Consider the following 12,328-nt stretch of genomic DNA (forward strand, 5'->3'; position numbering starts at 1 on the left):
AAAAGCCTGAGCGTTTCAAAATTCCAGCCTTTTTGTGATTTTTGATGGTACATCAAAGCATGACCTGGATTTTAGTTTAAAATGACTTTAACATGGATTAGTCACCTAACGATCGAGACTTTAAAAGAAGTGGTTGAAAAACATGTCCACATTCAACCTAACCCGTAAACACGTGTGCAGGTTGACTTTGTTTGTGGGCATCGCAAGGGAAGGCGGAGGCTGACATCTCGAGACTTCATCCTGCTAGAGAAACACGGCAGACCGAGCGGCACCGGGAGATGAAGAGGAATGATCATCGTTTCCGGTTCTTCCTACAGTTTGTTTTTGTCCTCGGGTTTTTCATCGGTCTGACCTGCTGAATGCATCCAGGATTTATGCAGAACAGCTCCAGTCACGAAGGCGGCCATTCGGTCCATCCAGAGTGCGTTCGCGAGCTGACAGACACAGGCGGATCGTCATCTGCATGGGGAGGGGGGTGGCTCGATCAGGGCTGGGGAATCGACCAATCGCGCGGCGGAGCCGCCCATCGAGCCAAACCCGGCAGCCAATCAGCGCCGGGTATTGACATATCCGGCCATTCCTTGTCAGGTTTCACCCACCCCACATCTTCCTGTGTGTTCGAGGCGTGGATGCGAAAAAAAAAGCGGGGTTTCCACCGAAGCGAATCGACGGGAGGTGATGGAACTGAAGGAACCGGACGGCAACGAATGGAAGTACCACGGAGAAGGCAATCGAAGCTTGGTCGTTTCCCACGTCCAGGTGAGCGGAGCGCGCGAGCCAGCCGCCCGCGAGCGGCGCTTGCGCTTCCTGCTCGCGCCCACCCTCGCCCTCACCCCTCGTGCGCACCTGCGTCCGAGAGGCAGGGCCGGAGTGCCCGGTGTAGTCCTGAATAACGCGGGCTGGACCACGCCACACGGCACGGCGGGCAAAAGTTAACCCGGTACTTCCAGTCTTCACGAACAAAGCCGTGGCTTGGCGGATCTTGAAATAATTGCAGTGGTGGCCGCCGCGTTGTGTTGAACGGGCCGCTTTTTCTTCTGCTGGAAGTTGCTACCAACCTCTTGCTGATTAGAGCAGATGCACATGGACCGGGTGATTTAGGGGAAAAAAAGGGCTGCAGCCTGCAGAATAACGTTATCAAACCAATGAAATGAAATCATTTGGGGGGGGGGGGGGGGGGGGGGGGGAAATGGAGCCCTGCGTCGGGAGAACCCACGCAGAGTCTCCTCCCTACCTACATGAACAGAGTGCAGGGATGTATCGTAGTTTGTGACGATTGCTTTCATGTGGAAACCATTACGCCGCAAATTAACAAAGTACAAGTAGCTGCTGTAAAAATCGCTAAAGCAGGCGGTGCTCAGCCGGTCAGGCAGGATGTGTCGATAGAGCTTTTGGAACGAGAGATGTTTTCAGTACAAGTAGAAACTGCTCTATCCGCAGTTGTTTCTAAATTTATTGCCCCATCTTTAGATTTTGCAACAAACAATTTCAAAGTCACCAACTCTGGGCACTGGTCTCAAGAAGCTGCTGCAATTATTGTGCAGTGGGTGGGTATATAACATAATGTCACCTCATTCTTCTAAACTTCAAGAAATATACAGCCTGCTTTCTAGCCTCTTTTGTTGGGGCAACCCTCTCATTTCCATGAAAGAGTTTGGTGATACTGGATTATCTCCAATGCTACTATATCCTCGTGTAAAGGGACGAAAATTGCACCTTGCCAATGCCCAGTCAAACCACGGAAACCTCCCTTTAATTTCAACAAAAAGCTGTTTGTCTTTTTTATGATATTTGTGCTAGAACATTGAGACCCTTCTGAACTTGTTTGCAGACTTACATTTTACTCTCCCATAAGGCCATTGGGAATGCCTCGAGAGCATAGGCAACTGGCCAAAAATTGCAATTTTCCTGTGGACTGAAGAGATTATTAATTTACAACATGGGAAGTTGATTGTTAGAAAAATAAAGGGATATGGATTGAGGTTGGGAAAGGTTAAATTGTTGGTTTAAATATGTGAGCCTGCACTGTTCTATTAAAGTCAATTTTGCAATTTTAATTACTGTTAGTCACAGCAGTTGCTTACAAAGATGTTTCTTGCAGTTTCAAAAATGACCGTAAAGTTTTGTGCTGTGATTGCTGCTAACACAGACCATTAGTATGTGTTAATTAGGTCATTGCCAATTGACATAGATTGTTGACGCCATTTGTATGTCACTTTCCCTAGAGAAGTAGAATGTAAGACCTGGAAGTGTAATACAAATGTCAAATTATTGTTTTGTAATTGCACAAGTACAACCTGATGGTCCTTGGTCCAAAAACATGCAGGTAGCCAGACACAACACATACAGGCAAACAATACATATGCAGGACAAGTATTCATGTATACAAATAAATAAATCTTGTTTCATGAATATGAGAGTCTCTGATAGTGTGAGCAGTTCCTTTGGTTGTTCAGCATTCTTACTGCCCATGGGAAGAAGCTGTTCCTCAGCCTGGTGATGTTGGCTATGATACTCTGGTGTCTCTTTCCTGATGTGACGTGTGCAGGCTGGAAGGGATCCTCAATGATTTTCGTGCCCTCTTCAGACAATGATCCTGGTAGATTACTTCAATTGGTGGGGGGGCGCGATTGATTCCAATGATCCTCTCTGCCACTCTTGTGGTTCTGTGGATTGACCTCTGCTGCATTTCTCTGCAGCAACCATACCACACTGGTGCAGCTGACCAGGATGCTCTTGATGGAGCTCCTAAAGAAGGTTGACATAATAGTGGCTGGTAGCTTTGTCCTGTTCAGTCTTCTCAGGAAGTGCAGTTGATTTTTGCACCTTCCTGACAAGTGAGATGCATGCCCATGATGGGTCACTAGTTATGCGAACTCTAAGGAACTTGGTAGCCTCCTCTCCACAATAGTTGTTGATGTGTAGTGGAGGATGGTTGTTCCAGGTTCTCCTGAAGTCCATGATCATATCCTTTGTCTCATCTATGTTGAGACTTTGGTGGTTACTCTTGCACCATATTAAAAATGGCAGAGATTCCCTAATTTGCTTGGATAAGGCCCTTGACAGGATGATATACATGTATTGACTGCTTTTCAAAAAAAGGCCTTCGAGAAGGAGTCTGTAGACATCACAAAGCTTCCACGTTGAATCCTGAAACAGGACATCATGGTCTTCTCTCTTTTGTCTTGTTCGTGTATTGTCTTAAACCATGGCTTAATTCATCAAGAGTGACTCTGGCTTGAGGGATGATCCCAGACAGCATTGGAACTCCAGTCAAATGATATTGTCATTTGTATGGATCCATTGTCTGCCTGGAGAATGATTAGCATCTGCAACTGCTGATTGGGCAGCACAGTAGCTTGAAGCTATTATAGCACAGGCAACCTGCGTTTGAATCCTGTACTGTCTCTAAGAAGGTTGTACATTCTCCCTGTGACTGGATTATCTCCAGGTGCTACAAAATGTATGGGGTTGTAGGTTAATTGGGGGTCATTGTGGGTATCCCTTGAGGTTATGGATGATGGTCTTCGTTCCTATGGCTCTCAAGTGGCTTATGAGTCCAATCTTGGAAAATGCCCACTGAGTGAAGCACCTGTTATACATGATGTTGCACTCCAAGAAGCACACAATACAAATCCACCAATGGCATGAAAACCATGATGATTAGAGCTGATAGATTTGTTATAGCCTTCATCTGACTTCACAACCGTTGAGTTTGAAGTTGCTTCATCTGTCTGTTCCACTGTTGAGGACTTGGTTGGATCGTTCTTTGTCAGGGATCTCACCCTTGACCTTACTACCATGGATGGCCCTACCAGGAGCATAGCTCAAAATGGCATTCTCTTGGGATCTCAGGACTACACAAGCTTTTCCATCATGACAAGGTGACAATCAATGGAGAAGATTGGGGGTAATTGGGCAGGATTGGTTTAAATGGCTGGAATTGGCTTCAACTTTGTAAATAAAATGAACTTTGGTGAGGGCAGGAATGTCAATTGCAAAAACAAGGTCATGTTCTTTGGCAATTGGTCTGACTGATGTCTGTGCTGTTCACCATCAGGTCAGATTTCTTGAAGGTGCTGATGAGCCAGGAAAAGTGGCAAGAATTAACTGGACCAAATAGCAAAGGAGAAGCAGAAGCTGGGAATGGGGAAGTTGTGTTCTGTAGAATCACAGGAAGGAATCTGGTTACAAGGAGCAAAGTCCTCAGTGTTGCTGGAAATAGCAAAAGCATAGCCCAGTCCTGAGCTCATTGCATGCTTTCCAGTGGTTGCAGTACAGATGAGACACTTAATACCGGTTATATGATGTCATCCCGACTGGTTGCTTAATTGATGTCTTATCCATTACTCTAAATATGTATTAGTCCATTGTTGATGCTTGATGTCATTGTTTTTGCAGTTTATACCATCTGAAAAGTACAATTTGGTTATAACACCTCCAAAGTCATTAACCCCACTGGATTTCCACCATCACTTGGTTCTTCCATTTTCTAAAACTGGCTTTCCAGGCTGAAAGGATTTAACTGGTACCCCACCTTCTGTTTTTGGACTTGTATCAGCTACAATTTATAGTGAGGAAGCAGGTAGTAAACAACCTAATTTTGCTGAGTCAACAAGAAAATGGTAGGACTCAACAATGAGATAAACAGTACAACTCTGATTATCTGAGTAGGTCGGGAATGGGCCTATGACAGGTTAACAGTTTTTTCGGATAACTGACCATTTTTTAAATTAAAAATCCCAGTAGCCATAGGAAATCATTTGTATCAATGTTTAAACAATAACAAACAACAAGGAAAGGCTTCTTAAGCATGAAAATAATGTTTCATTCTCACCAAAAAAAATTGCTGGCTGAAATGCCATCACGAAGACCTCCCAACCGCTGCTGCCAATTTCCCCAACATGTCCCCACTGCTGCTACTGATCCCCAGGGAGGCTTCCTAGGCCGGTAAAACACTTACTAGTTAGTCAGTGGGTTCCTGTCTCTCAGGTCACTGGAGCTCCTGATGGCAACGCCTGAGTCCTGACTCGGAATCCTCCCCTAGGCTGAGGGAAGGGTTTGGAGTCCGTGTTGGGAGCTCCAGTATGCTAAGAAGGGAGGGAAGGAAACACCACTGAGCCCGAGGTCCCCCCTCCTGTCTGCGTTCTCCTTGATGATGCCGTGACAAGGGATTCTTCTGACTGCTTGTGGTTTGCAGTTTGAGAGGGAGAGTTGGAGAGAAAAGTCAATAGGGAAAGGTAAAGAATAAATGAAAAGAGAGAGGGGAGGGAGTTGCCTGAAACGAGGACAATTGTCGTTCTAATTTCATGTCCAGTGAATTTTTTTCAACCTGTGAGGTCAGTTTGGCTCCAGGGGGAAAAAACCCAGTTAAATGAGGATTCCTGATTTGTTTCGGATTTCCTCATTTATCCGAAATTTAAAAAAATTTTGGATAAATTAGGATTTTGGATAATCGGAGGTGTACTGCAATAGGTTTTATGAGATGGCAAAAACTTGGTAATTAATGTGGGAAGTTGTGAAATTTCCGCTTAGGTTGGAGGAACTTAAAGGAACTATAACCTATGGAGAAAACATTGCAATGAGAAAAGGACAGAGGGATTGGAATATTCTTGTGCACAAATTGCAAAACGTTAGGAGGCAGATGTGGCAAATGCTTAAGAAGGCAAAGGGCAGATTGACTTTTATTACAAGAAGATAATAGAAATAGAGAAGTGTTGTTACAATAGTACAATGCTCAATTTTTCTCCCTTGGCATTGTTAAAAAATATTCACTGAGTGAATTGTGAGGATGAAAGGGTTGTGTTATTGTCAGATAGAAGAAGTTGTTCTCAAGTCAAAACAACATGAGGGGGTGATTTTATCAGAACATGCAAGATCCTTAAGGGGCAAAGAACAGTATAGCACAGGAACAGGCCTTTCAGCCTACAAAGTCTGCATCAAACATGGTGCCCAAATTAAACAAAAAAGACTGCTGCATGTACAAGATCCATATCCCTCTCGGGGGGTGGGGGGGGGGGTGATTTGGAGGGAAGGAAGAATTTGTCAACAGTTTGAGTGGAGATCTACATCAATTGGGTATTGAAATGTTTCTACGGGTGGGAGAATTTTGAATGTAATTTCCTAGTTATGGGATTAGGGATTGGTCATATCAACAAGGTGTGTAAGAACTTGTCCGAGAGAATGTCAACTTGTGAATTTTTATTGAATTCTCTTAATGTGGAGAATTGTGGGGTCTTAGATTATTCAGGTATTTTATGAGAAAATATATTAATTTGTATTTAAGAAAGATCAGGGAATTGAGGACAATGGGGGATTGGCGCCAAAGACCAAAGAGAAGATGGGGCTTGGGGCAGATGAACATGATTGTATTGAACAATTCTTGTTCATTCCTTTATATTGGAGAAACTAAGGAGAGATTGTAATCTTGAACTTCCAGTTGCTCTCCTCTTGAATTCACAATTCCACACTGACTTTTCCTCTCTGCAGCCTTCTGTCGTGTTTCAATGAAGGTTGAGGAAGAGCAACTTGCTTTTTGTTTGGGCATATTGCAGCTTGTAAGACTCAATGTTAGAATTCATTGGGGAACTTACTCATGTTTTGAGATGAACCATTTTTGGCTGTCATTCATTTTTGTATAATCTGACCTTTTGGACATGTCTCAGACATTTGATATTTGTAACAGATTACATGGACAAAGAAGCATAATCTGATCTGACCAACTGCTCCAACAATCACATTATCTAGTTTTGCTCTATTGGAGAATAATCCCTTTGTTCTACCCATTCCTCCCCAACCTTTTCTGCTACTTAAAAAGGATTTTCTCTTTTGCCTAGTCCTGATGAAGGTCCTGGACCTGGAACCTTTACTGTTTCCACAGATGTCACCTGACTTGCTAAGTGTTGCCAACATATTTTGATTTTACTGCACATCTCTGGATAAAGAAAAATTTTACCTCTCTTGAGGATTTTGTTGCAACATCGTTCCCCAAGTTAAACTAGTGGGTGTGTCAGGCTCTCAAAATTTGGAGATCTCCGTTGATCATCATGCTTTCAAGAGTGTAAAGAAAGCCAGCATGATTAGTATTTTGCACATGTATTGAACCCTCTGCCGCCTCCCTCATTTTTTAAGTTGCCAAGTTTGTGGCAACCAGCTTGTTTATAAGATTTAACCTCTGATAAATTTGACCCCCTGAGAAATAAAACCTGTTGCTTGCTTTTATACCTTTATTAGTTTGCATTTTAAATTTTCAGATTATTTTAATTTCCCTGGGACCAAATATCTTTTGATTATGTAGTCCTATTTTTATATACTTAAGATTCACTGATATGTATCTATAGTTCGTTTTGCTCTAATTTGTTGCAATTCTTGCTATTATGATCCTCTCTCAATCTTACACTTGCAAACATAATATTTTTGTCATGTTGATTTTTGTATTCTAGAATTTCAATAGCCCAAGGGCATAATTCTCCATTGTGCTCCATCTAGAAAGATACCCCAGTGATACCTCTTGAATTGTACTCAATTAGATTCATACTCCAAAACCACTGTATCCAACTGCATCTTGTGCACCATGCAGCAGATGAACCACACCCTCCAACAGCATGCTTCAATAGACCCAAATCCTAACAACCATAACCAAATGGAATTGTATCCGATTCTGAACAGATTTTGTATGCAGAACCTCATACAATTGTTGCGCTTCAAAATTAAATTGTGCTTTTGCAAGAAATAGTTATGTATGAGTAGAAGATGAGTTGCTACAGTATCATAGTTAAAAAAAAAATGTCTACTTTTGTTCCACTTGAGCCATGGTTGAACAATTGAATACAATTGAGATCTGCTGTTTCTCATAATTAAATGATTTCAGACTTTAAGGACAGTAATCAGGATAGTGTAGATAAACTTAAAAAAATAGCAACTTTGTAGCAGGCTGAGCGACCACGTGGTTAGACTGCCAGATTGCCACCCCAGTTGCCCAACACCTGGACCCCCTTCCGAGGAGAATGGGTAGACACAAGTTTCTTGGGGGACGATGCCGTTCCTGTGTTGCATGCTGCTGGACAGGGAGTGATGATGCGAAGCGCTGACATCACTTCCTAAGGGCAATGCTTCCCTCACAGGAAGTGGGTTGTCTCCTTGAGCAGTGCGAGTAATTCAAAATAAAGTTCAGTTACTCGTTCACCTCCTGTTGTGTGGACATCTCTCATTTGGGTAGCGTTTCAGATAGCAGAAGCTGCAGTGATGACCCCGACGGTTCCAACGTCTTCGGAACCCACATCCAACACGATAAAATACATGATGGTACTACCACTACAGTTGCAACAGCTGCGACCAATGCTGTGGGCGTGCATTTGCTGCCCTTCTAGGCAAATCAGCCCAGGAATTGATTGCAACTGGCCGAGTCACAGTCCCAGATCAGAGGCATTGCCTCGGAGGATACCAAGTTCTGACACGTCATCAGCGCCTTGGAAGCTGCAACTGCAGCAAAGGTAAGCTCCTTCATGGAAAATCCTCCTATGGACCTTAAGTACGAGCAATTCTGGCATTTCCTCCTCTATTCCCTGTAACTCATCCGGCATGAGTGCACTGTCCACATCCTGAATATGCAAGGCCTGGGTGATGGGAACCCCTCTGAGCTCAAGCACAAAATGGTGGCCTTAGCAGACAGACACACAAACTGTTTCTTGGTCGAGACCTTGTTCCTCCCCAAACTACCAGTGCATGTTTCCTTGGCAATATCTGACATGAATTTCAGCGTTCCACACTTGGTAGCCAAGGAAGTAGACAGTCTTTTCCGCACCCTGCAACAGAGCTCCATACATGTGCAACCAAACTATGCTGTGGGCACCTCTGGTTGAGCCCCCCAAGAACCTTCTAGCAGTAGCTGCGGCCCAACTGCAACGTAACGAGCGCACAGACAAATAGAGCGATTACTGTTTCCACCCCTGCAGATGGGACTGTAATGCCTGGCAGGGTGTCCCTCCATGTTCATACCCCAACGGCAAGTCAAGCGCGGTGGTGGGAAACAGGCTGGCCACCGACAGTGGCTTCGGCAGTTGGCACACATAACGGCGTACTCTACCTCGGGGACCAGTGAACAAAGAGGGATTTCCTAGTTGACGTGGGCTCAGAAATAAACCTCATTCCGCCGACTTATTTCAAACTCAAATAGAATTCCAATGGCCTTCCCCAACGGTTCCTCTATTCAGAGTTTTGGCACCCATCTGGTCATCCCATTCCACGCTGCGGACACTGTTTTCCACTGGAAGTGTATGATTGTGCCTGTGGCGCAAGCCCTACTTGGAGCAGATTTCCTCTGGGCACATGAGCTCCTGGGTGACATGAACAGATGCCATTTGGTCTACGCCACCATGTTCCAGTCATACCCCCTTACTCTGTGGCTCCCAACTTCCACAACACTAAACCAACACATGGGGTGGAGCACCAAGCGAGACCACTGGGCCCCCAGTGTATGCACAGGCATGGCGCCTCCTGCAGGACAAGTTGTGACAAATGGACTTTTATATGAATCTTTTAGGTTAGAGAGATCAACTAAGCAAGGTTGTCCTTTGTCACCTGCATTTTTTGCAATGGTGATAGAAGCTTTAGCACAGTTAATAGGGAAAAATAGTGAGATAAAGGGTATTATAATGGGTCTGGATGAATTTAAGATTAATTTATTTGCTGGTGATGTGTTGATTTATTGAGCAGAACCAAGAAAGTCGTTGAAAGTTTTACAGGATAGATTAAGAGAATATGGGGAATTATCTGGGTACAAAGTTAATTGGGAGGAAAGTAAACTTACGCCATTGTCTAATGCAGATTATTCTTCTTGTAAAGATGTTGTAAGATTTCAATGGACTGATCAAATTTAATATTTAGGTATTAAAATAGACACAAATCATTTATATGCATTAAATTATTTACCATTATTTCCCAAAATTAAAAATTATTAAATTATATGGAAAGACTTACTGATAACTTTAATAGGCAGAGTGAATTGTATTAAAATGAAAATATTCGCAAGACTTCAATATATTTTCCAATCTATTCCTTGTAAAGTACCTAAGAAAATTTTTAAAGATTTGAATCTTTTTTTTAAAATTTTTTATTTTTCACACCATAAATCACATTAGCCATGATATACACTATTTCTTTTTCACACATATACAGTGACTTTTTCTCCCCCCACCCTTTCCTCCCAATCCACCCCCCCACCCCCCCCCTCTCATCCATTTTAGGTATACAATCTAGGTTGCATTAAGCCAGTCAGACAATGTTGTCATTCAACAAAATTACACCAGAAATTCTACTGAGTCCATTCTTTTCTTTCCTTCTCCTTCCATCAACTTAGGTACTGTTTGTCCCCGGTAGGTTTTCGCTATTGTATTTAATGTAAGGCTCCTATACTTGCTCGAATATTTCAATATTATTTCTTAACCTATCTGTTATTTTTTCTAATGGAATACATTTATTCATTTAAATTTAGTAGTTTCTTCCTTTTAATTTGGTTATGTATTCCATTAATATTTAAAGACATATAGTTCAGCGTAGCCCTTTTATATTTTGTTTATCTTCTCTTTCCGTTTTTCCATCATTACCTTTCCTCCTTTTCCATTTCTGTTTTCTTATTTTCAACTCTTTATAAGACAACATTCTTACAACATCCAACATTTTCCTTATTCTCCTATTTCTATCTTATTTATCCCCAATCTCCCCTTCACCTCCTGAGTTGTCCTTTATCCCTTGTCGGACAACCACATCTCCCCTCTCCATTTGGATTTGCGAATCCACTCGCAAGCGTCAACTGATTTTGCAGTGACCGCTATTTCCCCCCACCCCGCCTCCCCCAGAAAAGATTTCACTTTTCATATGTCACAAAGGTCACTCTTTTAATTCCCTCCTTATTCTCTCTATTCCATTACCTTCCCTTATTAATTCTTGTCTATACTATCTACATTTTCCTCTAAGTACAGATACATTTATGTATGCTCATTGCCTCTATTCACTCTTATACCTCTTTACCCGCATACATATCAATCGTGATCATTTTTACTCTCATTACCCGTCTTCATCCCTCAGTCTATTTTTGTCTTTACCCACATACATATCAATCGTGATCATTTTAACTCTCATTACCCGTCTTCCTCCCTCAGTCTATTTTTGTAATTGTTCTGCAAATTTTCGTGCTTCTTCTGGATTCGAGAATAGTCTGTTTTGTTGTCCTGGAATAAATATTTTCAATACCGCTGGATGCTTTAGTATAAATTTATACCCTTTCTTCCATAAAATGGCCTTTGCTGTATTGAACTCTTTTCTCTTCTTTAGGAGTTCAAAACTTATATCTGGATAAATGAAGATTTTTTGCCCTTTATACTCCAGTGGTTTGTTGCCCTCTCTTACTTTTTCCATTGTCTTCTCCAGTACCTTTTCTCTTGTAGTATATCTTAGGAATTTTACTACAATAGATCTTGGTTTTTGTTGTGGTTGTGGTTTAGAGGCTAATACTCTATGTGCCCTTTCTATTTCCATTTCATACTGTAGTTCTGGACATCCTAGGGTCTTAGGGATCCACTCTTTTATAAACTCCCTCATATTCTTGCCTTCTTCATCTTCCTTAAGGCCCACTATCTTTATGTTATTTCTTCTGTTATGGTTTTCCATTGTATCTATTTTTTGAGCTAGTAGTTCTTGTGTCTCTTTAGTTTTTTTATTAGATTTCTCCAATTTCTTTTTTAAGTCTTCTACCTCCATTTCTGCTGCTACTGCCCGCTCTTCCATCTTGTCCATTTTCTTTCCCATTTCTGTTAAGGTCATCTCCATTTTATTTATTTTCTCTTCTGTGTTGTTTATTCTTTTTCTTAAATCCTTAAATTCCTGTGTTTGCCATTCTTTAAATGACTCCATGTATCCTTTAATAAGAGCAAGTATATCCTTTACCTTGCCTTTCTTTTCTTCTTCTATTTCTCTGTACTCTTCCTCTTCCTCTTCTTCTTCCTCTGGGTTGGCCATCTGTTGTTTCTTTGGTGCCCTTTCCTCCTCTTCTTTCTTGTTTCTATTGTCTTCTGTGGTCTCTTCTTGCTGCAGGTGTTCTGCAGCTGTCGTTGCCGGCTGTGGAGATCGACTCCCCAGCTGGTCCCCCCTCCCGTCGGTGTGTTTTTTTTTCATGCGCGGTTGCGCACTTTTACTCGGCTCTGCGAGCCATTTTTGTAGTCCATTATTTACTGACCTGAGGGAGCGGGTTTCTCACTCCGCAGCGGGCCTCTTCGGACAGGTAAGGCCTTCACCTTTTTCCTCCTTTGTCTTCTCTTCCTCTCTTCTTACC

At 42.4% G+C, this 12,328-nt stretch overlaps 1 protein-coding gene across 1 annotated transcript in view; it reads left to right on the forward strand.

The window, feature by feature from the left end:
* Window positions 1-561: 561 nt before the first annotated feature.
* The window catches only part of ippk (inositol 1,3,4,5,6-pentakisphosphate 2-kinase), a 78,928-nt gene continuing 67,161 nt past the window's right edge, over window positions 562-12,328 (forward strand). The window contains exon 1 of the mRNA XM_069937243.1: window positions 562-759. Within this exon, the coding sequence (XP_069793344.1) occupies window positions 679-759 (81 nt within the window). The 5' untranslated portion in view covers window positions 562-678. The remainder of the gene's footprint in view (window positions 760-12,328) is intronic.

The sequence above is a fragment of the Narcine bancroftii genome, chromosome 5 (genome assembly GCF_036971445.1).
Source record: "Narcine bancroftii isolate sNarBan1 chromosome 5, sNarBan1.hap1, whole genome shotgun sequence".
Taxonomy (NCBI): Eukaryota; Metazoa; Chordata; class Chondrichthyes; order Torpediniformes; family Narcinidae; genus Narcine; species Narcine bancroftii.